Source organism: Rattus rattus, chromosome 10 (genome assembly GCF_011064425.1).
Source record: "Rattus rattus isolate New Zealand chromosome 10, Rrattus_CSIRO_v1, whole genome shotgun sequence".
NCBI lineage: Eukaryota > Metazoa > Chordata > Mammalia > Rodentia > Muridae > Rattus > Rattus rattus.
In genome coordinates, this window is record NC_046163.1 from 52,962,815 (window position 1) to 52,986,991 (window position 24,177).

General features: G+C 37.9%; 2 protein-coding genes and 1 pseudogene across 2 annotated transcripts; all 3 read left to right on the top strand.

The window, feature by feature from the left end:
- The first annotated feature begins 3,420 nt into the window (after positions 1-3,420).
- LOC116911797 (olfactory receptor 10X1-like) lies at positions 3,421-4,383 on the top strand. Its single transcript, XM_032915799.1, has one exon. It carries the CDS (start codon positions 3,451-3,453, stop codon positions 4,381-4,383), a length of 933 nt encoding a protein of 310 aa, XP_032771690.1. The 5' UTR covers positions 3,421-3,450.
- Positions 4,384-11,611: 7,228 nt separating this feature from the next.
- On the top strand, positions 11,612-12,556 carry LOC116910922 (annotated as a pseudogene).
- A 10,028-nt stretch (positions 12,557-22,584) lies between these two features.
- Positions 22,585-23,517, top strand: LOC116911798 (olfactory receptor 10X1-like). Its single transcript, XM_032915800.1, has one exon. It carries the CDS (start codon positions 22,585-22,587, stop codon positions 23,515-23,517), a length of 933 nt encoding a protein of 310 aa, XP_032771691.1.
- The last annotated feature ends 660 nt before the right edge of the window (positions 23,518-24,177 follow it).

Below are 24,177 nucleotides of genomic sequence, written 5' to 3' on the forward strand. Positions count from 1 at the left end.
GTGGCTACAAACACCATGAAGAATATCTTTCAGAACTTTCCAGTAGCAGTGATATCCTTTGTAACCTAATGAAGCAACAAGGTAGGAAAATTTCCACATCCTGTGACTGCTCTCTTTTATTAATAATGAACTGTCTTGACTCATCATTGCTCCTTAAAGTTGGAAAAAGTATATGGCTCTTTTGTGGAAATGATAAACAAATTAAAATGGACACAAGTTCATTAGCTTCACAGAGAGGTGAAAATGAATTGAGATTCAATAGCCTCTTCCTAATTTTACAGCTAGAGTAGAGGGAGAGTGTAGAAGCCAAAGTGTGGTATGATGTTTCATACAGCACAAGTCCAGCACAAAGTTCTGACCATATAAGGATAGGCCCATTGGGAATGTATAATGATTCTTGTTTGCAGTTCAGAGTATTTCAATCTTTTAACCTATTTTGTATCTTATTTTTAATTTTTAAATTTTATTTTTATTTTTATGGTGTGTGTGTGTGTGTGTGTGTGTGTGTGTGTGTGTGTGTGTGTTTGTGTGTTTTAGGTCATGGGTATGTAGTTCAACCCAAAGGAATCCAGAGTGTATCAGATCTGCTGGAGCAATTCTTATAGGAATTTGCACAGTGCATAACATGAGTGGTAGGAACAGGAATGGACGTACGGAGGAGCAGCAAATGCTCAAAAGCACTGAGCCATCTCTCAAGCCATGGTGAAAAAAAAAAAAAAAGACAGGACTTCACACTGCTGTGCTTTCTTCTATCCGTCCTATCCTGAAACTCACTGTTGAGCCTAGACGGGCTTTGAACTCACACAACCCTCCTGTCGACACATACAAACTATAATGCCTGGGTTTTCGTCTCAAAATACTTACAAAATAAGAACGGCCTTACAAACAACACCTACCCCGAGTGTATTATAGAATGAGGTCAAACATGTTGAATGAAATCTAACATTTACTTGTACATACTATGTTATGGAAAAATCCCAGGGTTTGTTCTAAAGACACAGAAACTAAACCAGCTTCTTGTCTTGTAAGTATGCTCTATGATATCATTGAGACAGTACCTGAACCCTTTGGATTTAGAATACTTAGAGTTGAATTTATTGTAGAGTTGCTGGAAAGTGAAAGTATAAGTGCTTTGGTGTATAAGAAAGATGGAATAAATATGTAAGAAATGTTCCGTCTATTGTTGGAAAAAATGTGTTTCTGTGTCTTAGGGAAAATGGAAGGGCTCTAGTAGGATTTAATTCTCCTTGGGAGAGTGGGACGAAAGCCCTGAATACTACAGAGAACTAATCAGAGAGGAAGTAGAAGAATTACTTAAAAGCAAATTTTGAGATCAGGAAGAATCACATGACAGTGAATTCAATATTAAAGAGCCTTATAACAAATAACTCACAAAGAAAGCCCTCATTTCCAAAAAGAATAAAAGTACCAATATCATGCATAACCTTAGCCAAACAAACAGAGAAATGGGTATTTACATAGACTAAGATACTGAGACAAGGAGACTAAAGAAAAGTAGAAGGAAAAAGCAAGGAAATTTTCAGAATGCTGTCCATGGAAGCCAGGGAATGCAGAATGATCTAAGCAATTTTAAGAAGACAGAAGAATCAAAGAAACATATAAGTGTTTTTCTATAAAAAAAAAAAAGAGAATGAAAGGAAGCTATAAGGTGGAGTCCGCAGAGTTGTACATTCTCCCTGTTACTGCTTATATGTTGACAATATATTGCTATGCCTCTTCTGACAATAGCAAGACAGGTTCTTCCATAAGAAAATTAATGGAGCCTGAAATAAATTTAAGCACTATGGAAATTCTGTTATTCTACATGTTCAAAATCACAGTAGTGAAAAAATAAAACAGACACTATTTCCATATTAGTCATGTCTTAGCCTTAGCTTATCTTTGCACTTATTGGAAGCAATTGTCTTCACTGTTGTTGTTTTCCATTAATTTGTAAATAAACAATGGATAAATAAATCCATTTTACATCTTAAAATTACTTGCCCTTGCCAGTCCCCTGTCTCTAAGAAGAGGGGGTATCACCTAACACTGGCATAATGAGTAACTGCAGGACTAGGTGCATCCCTTACCACTGAGTTCAGACAAAGTGGACCAGTTAGGGGAACAGGATCCACGGACAGGCAACAGGGTCTGGGACACCACACACTCCAGTTGCCAGGGGACCCGCATAAAGACCAAGCCGTACATCATAATATATATATGGGTGGGATAGGTCCAACCCAGGTTTGCTCTTTGGTTGGTGATTCAGTTTTGGGGAGGCCCTACTGGTCTCAAGGGTGTGTTGGTCTTTCTGTGAAGTTTCTGTCCTCTTCAAGTTCCTCAATCTTTCATTCACCTCTTCAAGAAGGCTCCCCAAGCTCCATCCAAAGATCCTACACTGTCTCATAAGGACACTTGTTCAAATATGTTCTTGTCTTCTTAAATGTCACCTTGAAAGTCACCTTGAGAAGTAGAGGCTTAATGATCACGGTCACATTCTTGAAGGGGAAAATATTGGAAAGTAGAAAGAATGTTGACAAACAATGTGATTCCAGTTACAAATATGCCACTTCCTAGATAGAATTATTTCAAAAGAAAGTTAATCTCAGCTGTCCTACATGGATCACAGCTGTCGTGTGCTCCTCATATTTATGCAATGAAGTGAAAAATGGATAAACATTTGAAAGAATTTGGGGAAATATAGGCTTCATAAGTACTAGTTATCAAATATGTTGAAATGTGAGACCAGAAAAATAGCTCTTCCTAATAGGAAGCTGAATATATCAATTATATAGACAAGCATCATGCTGCGGAAGTTGGGGAAATGAGATTAAATAGATGAAGAATTACTGAAGAATTCACATGGAGACATCACAGCATTTGTCTTTGGGTGATTAGCTTGCCATTTAAAAATAGTCATAATCTCAGTTGCCTCCTGTTTCAAGCTTACATACAGAATCTTTATTAATCTTGGACCTCTAGATAACTCTTGTGAAGCCTAAGAATCCTGAGCATCCTAATGTCCATCCAGCTCTCCCTCTGTCTCTCTCTCTCTCTCTCTCTCTCTCTCTCTCTCTCTCTCTCTCTCTCTCTCTCTCTCTGTGTGTGTGTGTGTGTGTGTTTGATTTAATGACTTAAGACCTTGATTTTTTCTTCAAGTAGGAACAATGACTGCAGATATTTTCAGTATGTTTGTCATTACCCAAGCCTAGTCCCAAAATTACTAGAAAATCAAGTTTCAGACTTTACTTAAGAGTCATTATATAGGAATAGAGGCATAACTAGGAAATCATATCCTTTACATACCTGGATGAGTTTTGTTAAACTGAATGGAAAATTGAGTGTAACCTTATGATGTGTTGTGCTCATACCATACATTTTATTTGAATAAATTAAAAAATATGAGAATCAAAAATTTATTTGTGCTTTCACATTTCAGAACCCCAAGCAATGATGATCAACCAAACAATCTTAAAGGAATTCATTCTTGTAGGCTTCTCAGCTTACTCACATGTACAGACCTCTCTCTTTGTGATCTTCTTTTGCCTGTATATGTTCACCCTTGCAGGCAACCTAGCCATCATGGGTTTGACATGGGTGGACAGATCTCTCCACACCCCAATGTATTTCTTTCTCAGTGCTCTATCCTTCTCTGAGACCTGCTATACCCTGACTATCATCCCCAAGATGCTGGTGGATCTGCTGGACAAGGACAGCCACATTTCAATCACAGGCTGTGGCTTGCAGATGTGTTTCTTCCTTGGAATTGGAGGAACAAACTGTATCCTTCTCACTTTTATGGGGTATGACCGCTTTCTGGCCATCTGCAACCCGCTCAGATATCCTCTTCTGATGACCAATGTTGCATGTGGACAACTTGTGGCCTCTGCTTGGGTTGGAGGCTTTTTTATTTCTCTAATCGAAACAACACTGATATTCAGGGTGCCTTTCTGCATACCTAACCTCATCAGACACTTTTTCTGCCATATGAGGGCAGTTCTGAGGCTGTCGTGCACAGACAGTAACTTCACAGAATTCATTGTAACACTGATGTCCGCATCTGGTTTGCTGGGTACATTCTTGCTCATCCTCCTGACCTATGTGTTCATCCTTTCGTCTGTCCTCAAGATCCCTTCAGCTGAGGGCAAACAAAAGGCATTTTCCACCTGTGCCTCACACCTCACTGTGGTCATCATCCACTTTGGTTTTGCATCTATTGTTTACATGAAGCCAGAAAACTCTGGGGGAGATGACACACTCATAGCTGTTCCATATACTATCATTACCCCGTTCCTCAGTCCCATCATATTCACACTCAGAAATAAAGATATGAAGAATGCTTTTAGAAAGATCATGAGAAAGACAGTAATCATGAAAAAATAATCTTAGGCTGTTACTGTTAATACATTATTTCTTCATTATTCAGTGGAGAATTTGCTATGTCACCTCTATAGAATGGCTTGGTTATAGGAACAACCAATTTGGGTTTCAGAAGAGCTTTTTCAGGTATTTTCTAATTTTGCTCAGGAAGTTATACAATCTCTCTATTCCCCTTTGTTCTACTGGTATGGGGATTCTGCCAATTAATTTCTGTGATTTTTCTGGCATAGTTTCTAATGCCTTTGGTTAGAATTTCCAGTAGAAAAACTAATTCTTGTAGATTTATCTTGTAAAGCCTAAATACCAGCTATTTGTGCAAACATAGATATGCATAGTTTATATACACTCACAATCGCACAGACCAACATTTCAAGTATTCATGGCACACTGATGACTGATTAATAAATATTTTAACAGTACCCTATTCATGACTCTGGCATTATTTCATTTCTAAATACTAACTTCTAAGTATAGAGGAACTCTTTAAGACATTCCAGTGAATAAATAAGATACCAATACCTACATGATCAGTGATTTGTGGAATATTTGATATTAGAAATTTAATTCTTTATTCTCTGTAGCAAGGAAATTCAAATGAAATTGCTGTAATGTTGAGATATTTGACTCCCAAATAGCATTTTGAACATTTAAGCAAGGTAACTCTCATAACTCTTATAGACATTGCTACTATTTCTGCATTAGCTTTAGCACGAAAGGTACAAAGAGCTAATTTTGCCAATCATCTTGAGAAAATGTAACCAATGCCCTGGGCATGGAAGAGAATTTGGATAGACAGGTAGAACTAAGAATGGATACATTATATGATACAGTGCAGATCATGGAAGATGAGATACAAGAAATGAAAGTCAGAAGCCATTTGGAATGTCATGTCCAATAACTATGGATTTGTATAACTCCAAAAATGTATAATGAGAGTCAGAATAATTCAACCAGAGTAAAAAGGCATCTTCAAGATATAGGGCATAATACTAACACTTTATTGTCCTCCCTAACAATGTTGACAGTTTAAGAAATACAAAGCCTTTGTCTTTTGCTGCTGTTAGCATTGAAAATCATATTCAGAAAATGTTACAGGCCATTTTCCCTCATGGTCCTCATTTATGTCTTTCTCATTGGGTGTACCAAGACTTTGGCTTTGTAATCATTTTATGGCATGTCTATTATCTGTTCTTTTCGTAGGACTTTTACAGATGTCAAAGCATAGTCATATAAATTCAAGCTCCAACATGTTCCCTAGCAGAAGGTGCTAGTCAATAACAGGTAAGATTGTCTTTAAAACCTTCTCAACCTAAGCCAGGCCACAGATACAAGATTATTTAAGTGCCAATGACGGGTGAGAGCTATGTTTTCAAATGGCAACCTAAGGCAGGCACAACTTTCTGCTCCATGAATGATAAAGTATGACAATCTAATAGATAAGAAAGTCAGATAAGGTTCTCTTAGAAGTGGATCAATCTAAGACAGGGTATGAAAGCCAGTATTCATGTACCAATGACAGGAAAGGTCCATACCTCTTGAGGGGACACCTAAGATAGGCAGAAACTTTCTATATCAATAGCTAAGACAGCTTTGATTTACATAGATTTTAAATCCATGACTCCAGCCACATATGTAGCAGAGGATGACTTTGTTCAGCATCAATAGGAGGAAAAGCCCTTGGTCCTGTGGAGGCTCATATTCCCAATGAAAAGGAATGCCAGGGTCTTGAGGTGGGAGTGGGTGGATGGGAGGTGGAGCTTCCTCACAGTAGCAGGGGGAGGGGGAGTAATACAGGGGAAGAGGGATAGGGGATAACATTTGAAATGTAAATACATAAAATATTTAAGAAAAATAAAAATAAAAATAAATATTAAATAAAAAAAATGTTGGACGTGTGGGAAGCACATCCAGAGTTAACTTTGGCTGACTTCTTGCTTGTGATTAATTATGAATGAGTCTCCCTACATCTCTTTCTGCTTTTAATTGACATGTTATAGCCAAATTCCTCCACTTATGCATACATAATTGAGAGACTTCCAAGCCTGAAGAAAGTGGGATTAGTCAAACATAGGTACCGTGTACCATAAATATTTTGTGGTCATCGTTCAGTTAAATGGAATTGCTCATGTATTCTATTCCTTTCCATTAAAGACACTGAGAATATACATTCACCGCTAGTGTGTCACTGACCTGAAACCCTTCCATATCTCTTCTTTCTGATGTTCCTCACTTCCCCATTCTTGGTTTTCACATTGACTGACCAGCAGGCTCTGGCTCTATAGCAACCTGATGTGCTGGGGCTGTGGGTGGAATGATTCATAGAGGGGGTTACTCCCTCTCAAAGGAGGAGGAAAGGGTGGAATTGGGGAAGCTCTGTGTGAGGAAATATGGCAGGAGAGGGGGTAATATTGGGATATAAAGTGAATAAATAAATAAGTAAATTTAATAAAAAGAAAAAAACTGATGAAACTGGGAAAAATCTGTTTATATAACCCACAATATAAACAAATTGAAAGGAAAAATCATGATCATTTCCTTAGAGACTAACACAACCTTTAATAAAATCTAATACACTTCATGTTAAAAATCTTATAGAGATCAACAATGAAAGGCATAAACATAAACACAATAAAAGCAATATACAGCAAGCCAATAGGCAACATTAAATTAAATGGAGAGACACAACGTAATCCCACTAAAATTAGGACAAAAATAGTGTGTTTACTCTCTATATATCTATTAAATATGGTACTTGAAATTTTAGCTAGGACAATAAGACAACAAAAGACATTAATGAGATAGAAATGAGAAAGAAATAAATCAAAGAAATAGTATTTACAAATAATATGATAGCATATATAAGTTATACCAAAAAATACATAAGGAAACTTCTATAGCTTATAAATATCTTCAGCAGAGAGGTTGCATACAAAATTAACTTAAAAATCAGTAACTCTCTTATATACAAATGATAAACTGACAGAGAAAGAAATCAGGAAATTAACAAACTTTGCCACAAATAATATGAAACATCTTTGTTTAGTTCTAATGAAGGAAGTAAATGACCTGTATGACAAAATATAAGTCTGCAAAGAAAGGGGGTAACATTTGAAATGTCAATTCTCAGAAAGTTGAGACTCTCTATCTCAAAACCCAGACATATCACTCCTGAGCATGTACCCAAAAGATGCTCCATCCTGCCACCAGGACACTTGCTTAACCTTGTTCATAGCAGCTTCATTCATAATATCCAAAAAGTGGAAACAATCTAGACATCCCTCAACCAAAAAAAATGAATAAAGAAAATGTGGTACGTTTTCACAATGAGCTTATTACTCAGCTATTAAAATCAACAACACCATGAAATTTCCTGACAGATGGTTGAAAGTAAAAAAAAAATTTATCCTGAGTGAGATAATTCAGATGCAGGCAGACAAACATGGTACATGCTCACTGATATGTGTATATTAGCTATAAATAAAGGATAACCATGTTAGCATCCACAGACCAAAAGAAGCTAAGTAACAAGGAGGGCTCCTAGAGGGGAGGCATGAATCTCACTGAGAATTGGACATAGAATTTACATATGATGAGATACAGGGAGGGGATTAGTTGTAAGGTTAGGAAGAGAAGAGATGAATGTTGGGAAGGACAGAAGGGGAGAGTATTGAGAGACACAACTGGAATGGAGCAAGGTACCTCAGGGATAAGCTAGAAACCTAGGGCAATGGAAACTCCTAGGGATCTATGAGCATAGCCCTAAGTCTCCTAGGAATGAGGAGTATGAAGGCACAGTAGGCCAGTTCTCAATTGTGCAGGAAAATAACTACTGACCCAAAAAATTTATGAAGAATGTCTGTCAGAGTATGCTTGTGACAATGACTTGGTTTTGGAATTTTATTAGGTGAGAGGTAGAAAAATATTCTAGATCTGATGGCTCTCCTTTATGCATAATTAACTGTCACCACAGAAAGTAACTATCTGGGGTAGCACTGCCTGCTTTCCCTACTCATTATCTCCTATTGATGTTGAAGAGAGTCTGCAATTCTCTAGTCTGTAGACTGATAACACAAATGTAACTGGGAACACTCAATTTAGTGACAACTTCAGAAACAGGTAAATAAGAGATGGGATACAGTAACCAGGGCCAGAGTTATCCGCACTTGTGAGTTGCCTCATGTGGGTGCTGGGAACTGAACAGGGGTCCTTAGGGATAGCAAATAGCGCTTTTAACTGCTGACTCATCTCTCCAGTTCTTTTAGGAATAAACCATTTTATTACACTTTAGCCAGTGCTGACATAGTACTTACTGTTCATCCCAGGCAGACCATGAATTCAAGCAACCTTCCAGCTTTAGCCTCCTGAGGGCTACAATTACAGGATGACAGGCTTGAACCACCATACCTATATTTGCATTTCAAATGCTTCTAATATCAATGACAACTTTGAAAACGACAGCCATCTTATGATTGTGTTGTAGGTGACTACATGTTTAATGAAAAATGACATTTGCTTGTACATTCATAATATGTTATAGAAGAATCATGATTTTCTCTAAAGATACCAAAAATAACAACATTCCTTTTGCTAGTGTTTTCTTACTTCATTCAATGAAGTAAGTTTACCTTCTTATTTTAAATACCTAAAATGACTTTCTTACAGGGTTGCTACCTAAAGAGTCAGAGAATATCTCCATATATATATGGAGAGAGGAGGGATCAGGGATCAGAAACCTACCTTCTAACTGAGAGATAATCATTTGCAACTTAAGAAAAAGAAAATGAATGAGAACAGGGAACTTAGAACATGTTCATGTGTGGCATGGACAGAATGAAGCAGGTGGAAAAACACAAAAGAATCAAAAAACAAAGACAGTGGAGTCCACGGGGTCCTATGTTACCTTTGGAGCCACTTTTGTGTTTATATTGTTTGTCTTTGCCTCTTCGGACAATGGCAAGACAGATTCCGCCATAAGCTAATTTAACCTGATTTAATCTAAGCACTGTGGGAATTCTGTTACCCTACCTCGGCAAAACTCACAATAGTAAAAAAGTAAAGCGGACACTGCTTATAGATTTTTTTTCTGATCCTTAACTTGTCCAGACTTATTAGGGATTCCTATCTTCCTAAAGTTTTCTGCAGTATCACCTTGAGAAATACAGAAATAATTATCATAGTCACATTATTGAAAAGAAAATACTGGGGAGTGAAAAAATGGAGAGGTAGAGACAAAACAGTATGATTCCAGTTATAAATATGCCACTTCCTAGATATAATTATTTCCAAAACAAATTAATCTCAGCCGTCCTACACAGATCACAGCTGTCTTTCACTCTTCATATTTATGCAGTGAAGTGAAAAATCAATAAACATTTGAAGAATTTGGGGACATGCAGACTCCATAAATACTACTTGTCAAATGTTTTGACTTGCAAGACAGGAAAAGTAGCTTTGTATAATAAAAAATTGAATATATTAATTATAAAGACAGGCATCATGTTGTGGTAGTCAGGGGAGGATGAGATTAAATAGATCAGAGTTACTAAAGAATAGACACAGTGATTTTGCAGCCTTTGTCTCTTTTTTAATGATGATTTAAATATTCAGGAAATGTGCATGACTGCCTGTATTAGGTGTCGATATCACCCCACATGTTCTTACCATTACTAAGCCTGAGAATCCTAAGGCATTCTTTTTTGAAACTTTTTAAATATTGCATATATCTAAAATATGCAATGAGGTATGATTGTTGTCTTCCCCATTTTTACATTCCAACTCCCCACACATAGATCCCAACCCTCTCCCTCATCTTTCTTTATTGATAGTCCACTAAATCCAGTTAGAACTCCCACATTGCATGTGTATTCTCACTGGAACATGAAAAACCTACCAGTGGCCAAATACTCACTAAAGAAGGAATTTTCCCTCTTCCAGAAACTATTTACTGCCAATGAATAGTCAGAACGTAATCAGATCTAAAAATCATAATCTCTATATGTGCTGGGATTTAGATCTTCTGCAGGTGTGAGACCATGACTGTGGTTATCATATAATGTTCATAAGGCAGGAAACTAAAGCATTCTTCCCATCATTCAGTTCTTGCATTGTTCGCATCCTCTTCTGTGATATATCCTGAGTCTTGATGGTGCAGCAACAGAAGTATATAAATCCCTTCTATGGCTGAGTTATTATGAGATAACTATTTTCAAATTGAATGCTCGGGCATTTTCTTCCATGTTTCCTTCTTCACAGAGCATTGAAAACAAAGCAAGTTTTAAGACATTAATTTAATAAGTTTGGATCTAGATATCTTCTTCAATATGAAAAATTACTTCAGGTTTCTCTGACAGTTGTAAGCCATTGCCTATGTTTATTCTTCAAACTACTTATAAACCACTCTTTGTCTTTACTCTATGAGTATTTATAAGCCATTTGTTATTGAAGAATGTCTGTGTTAGACCTAACTCTGTCCCTTTATCCTTCAGCAGGTTCTTTTATTTTATATTACGATTTTCATGTTTATGTGTGAATATGAGTTTTCACATATATGTATAGGTGGTCATGTATGGACATGCACATTATTGGACACACACAGGAAGGCCCAAAGCTGACATTGAGTGTCATCCTCATTCTCTAGTCCATTGACCGAGGTAGAGTCTCTGCTGGGGTGAGACACTGCTAGTTCCAAAGAGCCTGGCTAGCCAATTGCCTCAGTGATCCTTCTCTGCATCTTCAGAGCTGCGATGAAGGCTTCCCAGATTTTTTTTTTTTTTTGGTGCTAGATTTTAAACTACAGTGCTTGTGCTTGTTCAGCAAATGTGCTATCAACTGAGAAATTTCCTCTGGCTACAAACTCATTTAGTATATGTCAGTGTGGAGTCTTATTCAAATGTAGCTCAGCTAATGTATCTGAAGCTCGTTCAACTGAATACCAATTGCAGTATTTCACCAACATTAAATTACCAGCTAACAAAATGTTTTAAATAGGCCAGAATGATTCCTCTGGACATAATCATATCATTAGTAATGAGTTCCTGAAGAAAAGAATAATTAGGAAATCGAATCATCTACATACTTGGCTAACTTTTGCTAAACTGAATAGAAAATTGATTGTGTGTTGTAATATTACGATCCATTGTATTCACACCATGAATTTCATTTGAATATATTAAAGAAAGAAAGATTGAAGATTTATTTGATCTTTTGTTTTCACATTTCAAGAACCAAGGCAATGGTGATCAACCAAACAATCGTGAAGAAATTCATTCTCGTAGGTTTTTCAGCTTACCCACATGTACAGACCTTCCCCTTTTGGTCTTCTTTTGCTTACATATGCTTCACTCTTGAAGGCAACCTGGTCAACCCAGGTTTGACTTGGGTCAACAGATCTCTCCATGCCTTTATTTGCATCTTCCTCAGTTACTATCCTTCTCTGAGACCTACTATACCCTGACTATCATCCCCAAGATGTTGGTGAATTTGCTGGACAAGGAGAGCCACATTTCAGTCACAGGCTGTGGCTTTCAGATGTGTTTCTTCCTGGGCCGTGGTGGAACATACTGTGTCCTTCTCACCTTGATGGGGTATGACTGCTTCCTGGGCATCTGCAACCCTCTGAGATATGCTCTTCTGATGACCAATGTTGCCTCTGCTTGGGTTGGAGGATTCTTGAGCTATTTTTATACAACTGGCACTAGTATCCATGGTGTCTTTCCACATACTTAAGCTCATCAGACACTTCTGCCATATGAAGGCAGTTACTGTACTGCATAGACAGTCACGTCACAGAATTCAGTGTATCACCAATATCAATGCTGGACCTGGTGAGTACAATCTTATTCATCTTCTTGACTGACATCAGTGTTGTTGGGGACCTTTTTGCTCAGACTCTTAACTTATGTGCTTGTCCTTTCTTGTGTCTCAAATTTTCTCCAGCTGAGAATAAGCAAAAAGAAATTTCCATCTGTGCCTCACATCTCACTGTGGTCATCATCCGCTTTCGTTTTGCATCTGTTGTTTTATAAAGCCAGAAGCCTCAAGAAGAAATGACACACTCACAGCTCTTCCATATACCATAATTACCCCATTCCTCAGTCCTATCGAATTTAACCTCAGAAATAAGGATATGAAAAATGCTCTTAGAAAGATCATGAAAAACAGTTACATTAAAGAATAACATCAGGCTATTTCTGCTGGTCTAATAAACTGATTGACTTCCCATAGGAGTCTTGGAGCCTTTGCTCTGTGACCTCTATGGAAAGGTGAGATCGATGAGCACATGACTGATACTTTCACCCAATCTGCCCTAGATGTTTTCTAGGCGTGGTCAGGATATTTTCCAATTTATCTTCTTTCAACTACCATGAGAAGAACTCCCCCCCAATATGAAGATTCTGCCAACGTTGGGGCATCCTGTGTGACTCATAAAGAAGGAAAAAGCAGAAGGGAGAACATCAGTGTGACTGCTGGACTGAGAGATGACACGAATGCTAAATATTTCTGGAAAGTTTGCAATAGATCTAGTTGGACTTAGCTATTTCTAACAGGAAATACATATTGAAAAACCAGCACCTCTTTGTGAAAATGTGAGTATATGCATCTATACACACAAAAGACACTTCATAAAATATTGCCATCATACTAATCAATGATTACTGACATTTTTATGCATTTTAACAATATTTTATTAATTACTTTAGAATTTCCAGTTTATTACAGTGATTTTTTTGATCATTCTCTCCTCCAGTGCTATTTTTTAACAATAACTATTTAATACTGTTGCATCAAAAGGAGTTCTACCTTTGGAGAATAGGGGAAACCATTCAACACTTCGCATGTAAATAAACCACATACAAGTATTTACACAGTCTATGATTTGAGGAAAGTAGAACATATGTAAGGAAAAATTTTGTAGTCTCTATGGTGACAATATTGAAAAGCAAATGTGAACAGGTAATTATGAAATTAAGATATTTGACCAAGAGGCAGGAGTGGGCGAATGGTGGAGGAGCACCCTCATCGAGGAGAGGGGAGACAGGGGATGGGATGGGCAGTTGTGAAGGGGTAACAGTGAAGGGGGATCTCATTTGAATTATAAATAAATAGAATAATTAATAAAAAAGGTATTTGACCAAAATGCACTTAATAATTTTAACAAAGTAAACTGTAAAAAGGAAACAAGAGGAAAATAACATCCAATTTTTTTAATTCCAACATAAAAACAGAAACATTGTACAACTGACATGACAGAAGAATAGTAATAGATCTTAATAAAAACTCAGAAAACTCTAGATTATTAAAATTTTTCCTTAGTTTGTTTTTTGTGTCAAATTCTGTGACTCCAATGAAAGGAAGATTTGTGTGTGTGTGTGTGTGTGTGTCTGTGTGTCTGTGTGTGTGTGTTTGCCCGCGCACACGCACACATGTTGGAATGTATGTAAACTGGGGAATGGTGCATGAAAATTTACATGAACATTATTTGAGTAATTTTAATTCTAGGTTTATGTAACATGTTTATGAAGATAAATCAAATGATAGGTTAAAATAGTCACACATACGAGTTTATTAACATTACTATTTGTATTGCCTCTCTTAGTTTAAATGCATCATGGGTTGGGGATTTAGCTCAGTGGTAGAGCGCTTGCCTAAGAAGCGCAAGGTCCTGGGTTCGAGCCCCAGCCCCGGAAAAAAAAAGAAAAAAAAAAAAAAAGAAATTTAAATGCATCATGTTTGGGACATATCTATAGCCAAAATGTCTATTGTCTTTAACCTGTATGTCTTAGTTAAGCTTTTACTGCTGTAAAGAGGCAACATGACCAAGACAAGGTTCAGAGGTAGGATCACAGTAGCACCCAGGCAGGTAATGGTGCAGGAGGAGCTGAGAGTTCAACATCCTATTCTGAAGGCAGAGGACTGGCATCCTCCAGCATAAAAAGAAGCTCTGAAAGCCCAGCCCCACAAGGACACACTTCCTCCAACAAGGCTAGACCTCCAAATAGTGCCACTCCCTAGGCCAAGGATATTTAAACCACCACACTGCAAAAAAATTTAACATAGCAAGTATGTTCCTTTTCTTTATCTTTTCTTTTTTTTTAGTAGGATATTTCATTTATTTACATTTCAATGTTATCCTCTTTCCTGGTTTCCCCTTGTAAACCCCCATTCCATCTCACCTTACCCTGCTCCTCTCACCACCCACCCACTCCTGCCTCACCACCCTAACATTCCTCTACACTGGGGCATCAAGCTTTCACAGGACCAAGGGCCTCTCCTTCCATTGATGTCAGATAAGGCCCCTTCAGCATCTTCAGTCCTTTCCCTGATGCCTCCATTGGAGTATCCACTCCATTCTCTACTCTTCTGCAGTTCCCATTGGTGTCTGGGGTGTCTAAGAGTCTGAGAACCCGATGGCCCTTTGCAGGCCCTGGGGATCCCCGAATCAGCTCTGGCTGTCCCACCCCAGGAGCAGTGTCCCACAGCCTCCCTATAGCATGACACTCACCTGGCAAGGCAGAAGCGTGGGGTCATTTCTGTTAGTGTTGTTGTTTTTCAGGCCTTTTTAAATCAGCCATATTAGTGAGGTTTCATAGTTACAGCTTCCCTATCATTTCTAGGAGACGCAATATCAAAACACAATTCCTGGACTTCTGGTTCTTATAATCTTTCTCCTCCTTCTTCAGTGAAGTTCCCTGAGGCTTAGGAGTTAGATTGTAGATCTATCCACTAGGGCTGCCTCAAAATCATATACACAAAATCAACATGAAAGAAACTTAGCAGGTTGCATTTATATATTTCTGTGTTCATATATACCTATGTAACAATGTAACTGAAGGAACAAGAGGCTGTGAATTTGAAAGATAAGTGAGGGTGGGAAGGGAAAATACTCAAATATGATTGCATCTAATTACAGCCATGTATTATTTGAAAAGGACCATAAAAATAGACACAGTAGGAAAAAAACCAGCATCTTCAACAAATAGTGCTGAGAAAACTGGATGCCCACATTTAGAATAAATCATTTAGAGCCACATAATACAAGAGTCAACTCCAAATGATTCAAAAATCTCAAAGTGAAACTTGAACATTGAAATGATAGAAGAAAACATGACCAGTACATACAAGGTACAGGAGTAGAAAGTGACCTCTGAATTGGACCAAATTTGCTGAAGCCAGAATTTAACAAATGGTGTCCCAAATTTTCTGAACAACAGTAGAAACAATCTATTTAGTAAAGAGGATGTCCACAGAGTGGGTGACAATCTTCACCTGCTAGTCATCCAAAAGAGGATTAATATTCAGAATATAAAAGAATATATTCAGAATATAAAAAAGAACTCAAAACACTAAGAATCAAGAAAACAAATGACTCAAATAAATGGGAGAGCTATTTACCTGAGAAAATAAAGGTTCTCAAAAAATAAAAAATTATGTAAGAAATAAAAATGACTGGAACATTTGTTTAAAAGTGTTCAGCATCCTTAGCAATATTGGAAACTCAAGTTAAAAATGCTTATCAATTTCATCTTGATCAAATCACAGTGACTAAGATCAGGAAAACATCTAACAATCAGTGCTGGTGAGGATGCCAGGCAAGGTCATCACACGTTCATTCATTTATGGCACTAACCTGGTACAGCCGTTATAGAACTCAGTGTGAGTTCTGAAAAAAAGTGAAAACTAGATCTATTATATGAACAAATTACATGTCTACCTGCCCTATTCCCAAAGAACTCAATGTCCTAAACAGATAGTTCAGCCATGCTCATTGCTACTCTCCACAATAGCAGGAAATGGATGCAGCCTAGATACCTTTCAACTGATAAACAGATGATTAACATGTGTACATATACTTTTATTTACATTAGCCATTCAAATGGACATTTAGTAGAGACATACCGTGAAATTTTCATGTAACTAACAAATGTTAATGCTGAATGTCCTTTCAAGGACTTACATTCTGTAGCTGTTTTTAAAGTCCTGTCATAAAGTTTGGCAGTATCTTCACCAATGAAAGCGAACTAAATGCTCATTAGTATTCTCAACTTTATTTAGGCTTCCTGCCAAAACAAAATTTAGAAAGCAGCAGAATTTTTTTACGCATATGATGAATTCTGTACACCCCCAAACCCCCAAGGATTTGCAGAGGTCGAATGTTACACAAAGCCCTATAACTAATGAGATCAAATTATAAAGTTGAGAAAAAAAGTTTTCTTATTTCTCTGATGAAAGACAACAGGGATTGCCCAGGCTCTCCAAACTAGAATCACAAAACCTCAAGAGGTGAGGAACCTCAACATTTAATAATAATCATACAATATCTCACAACTGCAGATAAAAGGCTCTGCCCACTGTCATTTAGTGTTTGGTGAGGCATAAGCCCAGCCTACTTAATCTCATATCACATAAGTCTTGAGCCATGGGAGAATAAATCTACACACATTAGGAAAACCTTGATCTTGCTGATTGCACAAATTGAAATAGAAAATTTGTAGTCACTTTCTTAATGTCACTAAACAATCAGTAATAAAAGTAAGAGTCTGAATCCTTAGGGCAATGATTTTTGTGACTTGATTCTTATTTCGAGTGAAGAACAATGAGTACTTCTACAAATGCCAAGAAAAATACCTCTCAGAATTTGCCAGTAGCAGTGACATCCTTTGTAACCTAATGAAGCAACAAGGTAGGAATATTTCCAAATCCTGTGACTTCGCTCTTTTATTAATAATGACCTGCATTCACTCACTCAACATTTCTCTTTAAAGTTTGATGAAGTATATGGCTCTTTTATTAAAACCTGATATATAAAAATGGGCACAAGTTGATTAACTTCAGAGAGTTGAAAATAAATTGGGATCCAATAGCCTCCTCCTAATTCTACAGCTAGAGTACAGGAATAGTTTGAAGGACAAACTGTGGTATGATGTTCATCCAGCAAAAGTCCATCACAACGTAAAGTGCAGATAAGGAAAAGCTCGTTATGAATGCATATTGGTTTTTGTTTCCATTGCATAGTATTCCAACATGCTTCTTTTCTTTTCACCTATTTTTAACCTTATTTTTTAAATATTAAGACTTTATTTTCATTTTCTTTATATGGTGTGCATGTGTGTGTGCATGTGCATATGTGTGTTTATGCCATGGGTATGCAGCTAACCCAAAGGAATTCAGAAGACATCTGATCCCCTAGAGCAATAGTTACAGGCATTATCAAGCTCTTTGACATGGATGATAGGAACAGGAATGGAACTATGGAACAGCAGCAAATGCTCATAAGTACTAAGCAGTCTCTCAAGCCATGGTGTAAAAAAGAGAAAGGAGTTCACACTGTAGAGCTTTCTTCTGTCCATCCTATCCTGGAATTCACTGTAGTGCCTAGGCTAGCTTTGAACTCACATAACCCTCTTGAATCACTTTCCTGAAGGCTATGACTACAGACAATTACATACTACCATGTCTGTATTTTCATCTCAAAATACATCCAAAATAAAGATGGCCTTATAAACAACACCTACTCCGTAAATGCGTTATAGAACAAAGTTATACATGCTGAATGAAATCTAACATTTACTTGTATATATGATGCTATAGAGAAATCACAAGGTTTGTTTTAAAGATAGAAGAAACTAAACCAGCTTCTTGTTTTGTAAGTGTGGTTTATTTGTATTGTTGAAACAATACCTAAAACCTTTGAATTTAGAATACTTAGAATTGAATTTATTGTAGAGTTGCTGGAAAGTGAAAGTATAAGTGCTTTGGTGTATAAGAAAGATGGAATAAATATGTAAGAAATGTTCCATCTATTGTTGGAAGAAATGTTTCTGTGTTTTAGGGAAAATGGAAGGGCTCTGGTAGGACTTAATTATCCTTGGGAGAGTGGGACAAAACCCCTGAATACTACAGAAAACTAATCAGGGAGAAAATAGAACAATTACTTCAAAGCAAACTTTGAAATCAGGAAAACTGAAAGTGAAGTCAATATTAAGGAGGTTTACAATAAATAACTCACAAGGAAGACCCTCATTTCCAAAAGGAAAAAAAAGAATCCCAGTATCATAACCTTAGCCAAACAAAATGAAATGGGTAGTTACATAGACTAACATACTGAGGTAAGGAGACTAAACAAAAGTGGAAGGACAAAGCAAGGAAAATTTCAGCATGCTGTCCATGAAAGCCAGGGAGTGAGGAATGATCTAAGCAGGTATAAGAGGGCAGAAGAATCAAAGAAACAGAAGGGTTTTTGTATATGAAGGCAATAGAATGAAAGAAAGCTGTAAGGCAGAGTCCACAGGGTTGTACATTCTCTCTGCAACTGTTTATATGTTTACAGTATTTTTCTATGCCTCTTCTGACAATAGCAAGACAGATTCTTCCATAAAATCTAAATGTAACCTGAGCTAAATCTAAGCACTATGGAAATCCCATTACTCTACATGTTCAAAACTCATGTAGTGTAAAAGTAAAAAAGACAGTATTTTTAGATTAGTCACTTTCTGGTCCTTAACTTATAGGTATAACACTTATTGGGAATTTTTCTCTTCTTTTTAAATTATTGTTGTTTTCTGCTAACTTATGTCAGCTTACATTACTATAATGGCTCCCCTTCTGAGTCCCCTCTCATACCTCCTACCCCCATTTCTATCTACTCTCCTTTTCAGAGAAGGGTTAGACTCTCTTGGGTGTCTACTCCCCACTCTGGCACATCAAGTCACTGCAGGTCAAAGTTTATCCTGTCTCACTGAAGCCAGACAAGTTGACCCAGTTAGGGGAACAGAATCTACAAGTGTAGTGCCATATTGGATTTGGGCCTGGCCGCTTTGTAACTGCATGGCCACAGTTAAGAAGTCATGGGATTGTTGGACAGAGGCCTCTCCCATGTATTTACGGCAGGAAGAAAAGACCAAGTAGTAAACACCCAGTGTCTCCACTGCATGACCTCTGCTGAGTCCGACTGATGCATGTGGAACTGACACACCTGGACCACACCTGGGTGGTGGTCAATTTACTTCTGCTTTTTGCTTCCTCAGCCTTTATCCTTGAGATTTAGGCTGGTCTTCTCGGATTTCTCCCTAATTAATTCAGGTCTCCTAGTCGGTCTTTTGTCACCGAAGTCACGAGCCAGGTAGTCACCGAGCCAGGGTTTCCCACTGTGCTTCCCAGTTATTTTCTACCTGGAGACTTGGGTATATAAGTGGTGAATAAAGCTACAGGAGACTCTCTCTCTCTCTTCTTCCTCACTCTCACTCTTCTTCCTCACTCTCACTCTCCCTTCCGCTCTCCATTTTCTCTCTCTCTCTCTCTCTCTCTCTCTCTCTCTCTCTCTCTCTCTCTCCCTCTCTTCCTCTCCTGGCTTGACATGATAACCTGTGTGTGTGTATGCGTGTTTCTTTCATCCTGTAGGCTTTCGCCCGATTCTCGGTACCAGGTCGGTGCTGGCGCCGACATACAAGCAGACAGGCAACAGAGTCAGGGACAGCCCATGCTCCAGTTGCCAAGAGGACCCAGTGAAGATAAAGCTGCACATCTGCTTTGTATGACAGGGGGCAAGGGGCTAGGTCCTGCTCAGGCTTGCTCTTTGGTTGGCAGTTCAGTCTCTGGGTACATCCAAGGGTCCAGGTTAGTTTATTCTATTGATCTGTCTATGAAATCTCTATATGCTTCACACCCCTCAATCTTTCTTTCAACTTTTCCACAAGGCTCTCCGAGCTTCATCAGATGAACCACCATCATCTCACAAGGACATTTGTTCAACTATGTTCTTGCATACTTAAAGTGTCACCTTGACAATCACCTTGAAGAGTACATGCATAGTGATCATGATCACATTCTTGAAGGAGAAAACAATGTGGAGAAACAATGTGATTCCAGTTGCAAATGTGCCACTTCCTAGACATAATTATTTTCAAAGTAAGTTAATCTCAGCTGTCTTACATGGATCACAGCTGTCTTATGCTCCTCATATTTATGCAATGAAGTAAAAAATGGATAAACATTTAAAAAAGTTTGGAGAAATATAGGCTTTGTAAATGCTAGTTATCAAATATGTTGACATATGAGACAGGAAAAATAGCTCTTCCTACCAGTAAGCTGAATATATTAATTATATAGACAAGCGTCATGTTGTGGAAGTTGGGGAAATGAGATTAAATAGATGAAGTGTTACTAAAGAATTCACATGAAAACTTCACAGCATTTGTCTTTGGGTGATTAGCTTGCCATTTAAGAATAAGCATCATCTCAGTTGCGTCCTGTTTTAAGCTTACATACAGATTCTTTCTTTACTAATCTTAGACCTCTAGCTAACTCCCATGAATCCTAAGAATCCTGGGGAATTCTAATCTCTATTCACCTGTCCCCTTAGAGTATCCAAAGGGAAGTGTGTGTGTGTGTGTGTGTGTGTGTGTGTGTGTGTTTGTGTGTTAATGTTTTAGGACCTGCATGTCTTCCTCAAGTAGGAATGATGATTTCAGGTTTCTCCAACAAATTTAAGCAATTATCCAAGCCTAGTCCTAAAATTTCTAGAAATCAAGTTTCAGCCTTTACTTCACAGACCTAACACTATATAATATGTAGGAATGGCTGTGTTAGACTACTTTGGTGTTTTTTAATATTCTTCTAGATTTTGGTTAACGTGACACAGATCTACATGTATCTCAGAAGAGAAAACCTTGACTGAGCCTCATAAAACTGACCTGTAGGCAAATCTGTTAGGCATTTTCTTTTTTAATTAGTTAATTAATTAACATCACAAATGCTGTCCCCTTTGTAATCCCCCCCTCATAGACTCCCTCTCTTATTTCCCCTCCCCTTCTCCTCAGAGAGGGTGCCGCACCACCACCACCTGACTATTCCCCTATTCTGGCACATCAAGACTCTGGCACGACTCTACTACTGAAGCCAGACAAGTAAGTCATAGAGACTGAGCTCTATGTCTGCTACATATGTGCTAGGGGCCTCATTTCAGCCTGTGTATATCCTTTGATTGGTAGCTCAATCTCTGAGAGCTCTCAGGCTTGCGTATTAGTTCACTGTGTTGTCTTCTTGTTGGGCTCCCATCTCAGGACCTTCAATCCTTCCCTCAACACTTCCATAAGAGTCCCTGACTTCAATCCAATGTACGGCTGTGAGTACCTACATCTGTTTCAGTCAGCTGCTTGGTAGAGGCTATTGGAGTCCATGTATGCTAGGCGCCTATCAGCAAGCATAACAGAGCTTTGTTAATAGTGTCATGGATTGGTGTTTGCATATGAGATGGGTTTCAAGTTGGGCTGTTTATCGGTTGGCCATTTATTCAGTGTTCCTTCATTGTTTCTGCATTTCTATTTGACAGAACAAATTTTGGTTTGAAAGTTCCGTGGGTGGTTTGGTGTTCTTATCCCTCTACTGAGGGTCCTGCCAAGCTATAAGAGGTTGTCATTTCAGGTTCTATGTCACCAGTGTTGGGCATCTTGGCTAAGGTCACCTGCATTGATTCTTGAGAGCCTCCCTCATCCTTAGGTCTTTTGGATTTCCCAGATATGCACCCCCAACCTCATACCTCAACAGCTCCAGATTTTCATTCATTCTCCTGACCCTCTGCGCCTGTCTCCTGTCTCTTACTTCACCTGATCTTATGGGCCCCTTTCTCTCCTCTTCCCTCTTCCAAGAATGAAACTAATAAATGTTATAAACAAAATGGATTTAACAGAGCCTTTCACACAAAAACAAAAGTTTTCTTGTTTCTCTGTTAAGTTTCCATTTCAATGACCTGTGCATTGGTTACATATTAAAGTCCCTACTATTATTATGTGGTATTCAATGTGTTATTTGAGCTTCAGTAAAGTTGCATGAATTTGGGTGCCTTTGTATTTGGGGCATAGATGTTAAGGATTGAGATACCATATTGATGGGCCAGAAGCTCAAGAGAAGTCAACCATGCATAGCATTAAGGTACTCAACATTTGTAAGTCAACATTTGTAAGTTCACAATAAATAAACTTTCTGGTGACATAATAAGTCACAATTAAGATATTGTTGAATAAATGAATGCATAACCAGAAAAATCACATCTATATACACGCTGAGTTTTGTCAAACTGAATGGAAAACTGATTGGGTGTTGTAATCTCACAATCTGTTGCATTCATATCATGCAATTAATTTGAATATATGAAAGAACAAGCACGATTGAAGATTTATTTATTTTTTTCACATTACAGGAAAACAGGCAATGATGATCAACCAAACAATCATGAAGGAATTCTTTCTTGTAGGCTTCTCTGTTTACCCACATGTACAGACCTGTCTCTTTGTGATCTTCCTTTGCCTGTATATAGTCACCCTTGCCGGCAACCTGACCATCATGGGTTTGACATGGGTGGAAAGATCTCTCCACACCCCTATGTACTTCTTTCTCAGTGCACTCTCCTTCTCTGAGACCTGCTATACCCTGACTATCATCCCCAAGATGCTGGTGGATCTGCTGGACAAAGACAGACACATTTCAGTCATAGGCTGTGGCTTGCAGATGTGTTTCTTCCTGGGCCTTGGTGGAACGCATTGTATCCTTCTTACAGTGATGGGGTATGACCGTTTCTTGGCCATCTGCAACCCGCTCAGATATCCTCTTCTGATGACCAATGTTGCATGTGGACAACTTGTGGCCTCTGCTTGGGTTGGAGGCTTTTTTATTTCTCTAATCGAAACAACACTGATATTCAGGGTGCCTTTCTGCATACCTAACCTCATCAGACACTTTTTCTGCCATATGAGGGCAGTTCTGAGGCTGTCGTGCACAGACAGTAACTTCACAGAATTCATTGTAACACTGATGTCCGCGTCTGGTTTGCTGGGTACATTCTTGCTCATCCTCCTGACCTATGTGTTCATCCTTTCGTCTGTCCTCAAGATCCCTTCAGCTGAGGGCAAACAAAAGGCATTTTCCACCTGTGCCTCACACCTCACTGTGGTCATCATCCACTTTGGTTTTGCATCTGTTGTTTATCTGAAGCCAGAAGCCTCCGGGGGAGATGACACACTCATAGCTGTTCCATATACTGTCATTACCCCTTTCCTCAGTCCCATCATATTCACACTCAGAAATAAGGATATAAAAAATGCTTTCAGAAAGATCACGAGGAAGACAATAGTCTTGAAAACATAATTTTATATTATTATTGCTAATATTTTATTTCTTCATTCATCACTGGACCATTTGTTGTGTCACCTCTGTAGAATGGCTTAGATATAGGAACATGTAACTGCAGTTTCACCTGTCTTTCCCACACATTTTGTATGCTTGTTCAGGAAAGTTATGCAATCACTTTATTATCCTTTGTTCTGCTGATATGGGGATTCTGCCAATCGATTTCTGGGTCTCCTGCATCACTCACAAGTGAGAAACAAAATAAAGTAATATCATGAGCAGTAACGTAAATGTTCCATGATTTCTTTGTTATCCATTGATTTAAATATTAAAGTTTTCTGTCATAGATTGTAATACTTTTGGTTAGACCTTCTAGTAGAAATACTATTTCTGGCAGGAGGTTTATGTTATAAATCCCAATGACCAGTTATTTGTATAAACATAGATATACATAATATACACACTCACAACCACACAGAACCACATGTTAAGTATTCACAACACACTGATGAATCATTAATAAATATCTTAATAATACCTTATTCAAGACTCTGACATTACTTTACTTCTAAATACTAACTTCTAAGTCTAGAAGAACTCTTTAAGACATTCCAGTGAATAAATAAGATACCAATACCTGTGGGATCTGTGATTTGTAGAAAGTTTGATATTAGAAAT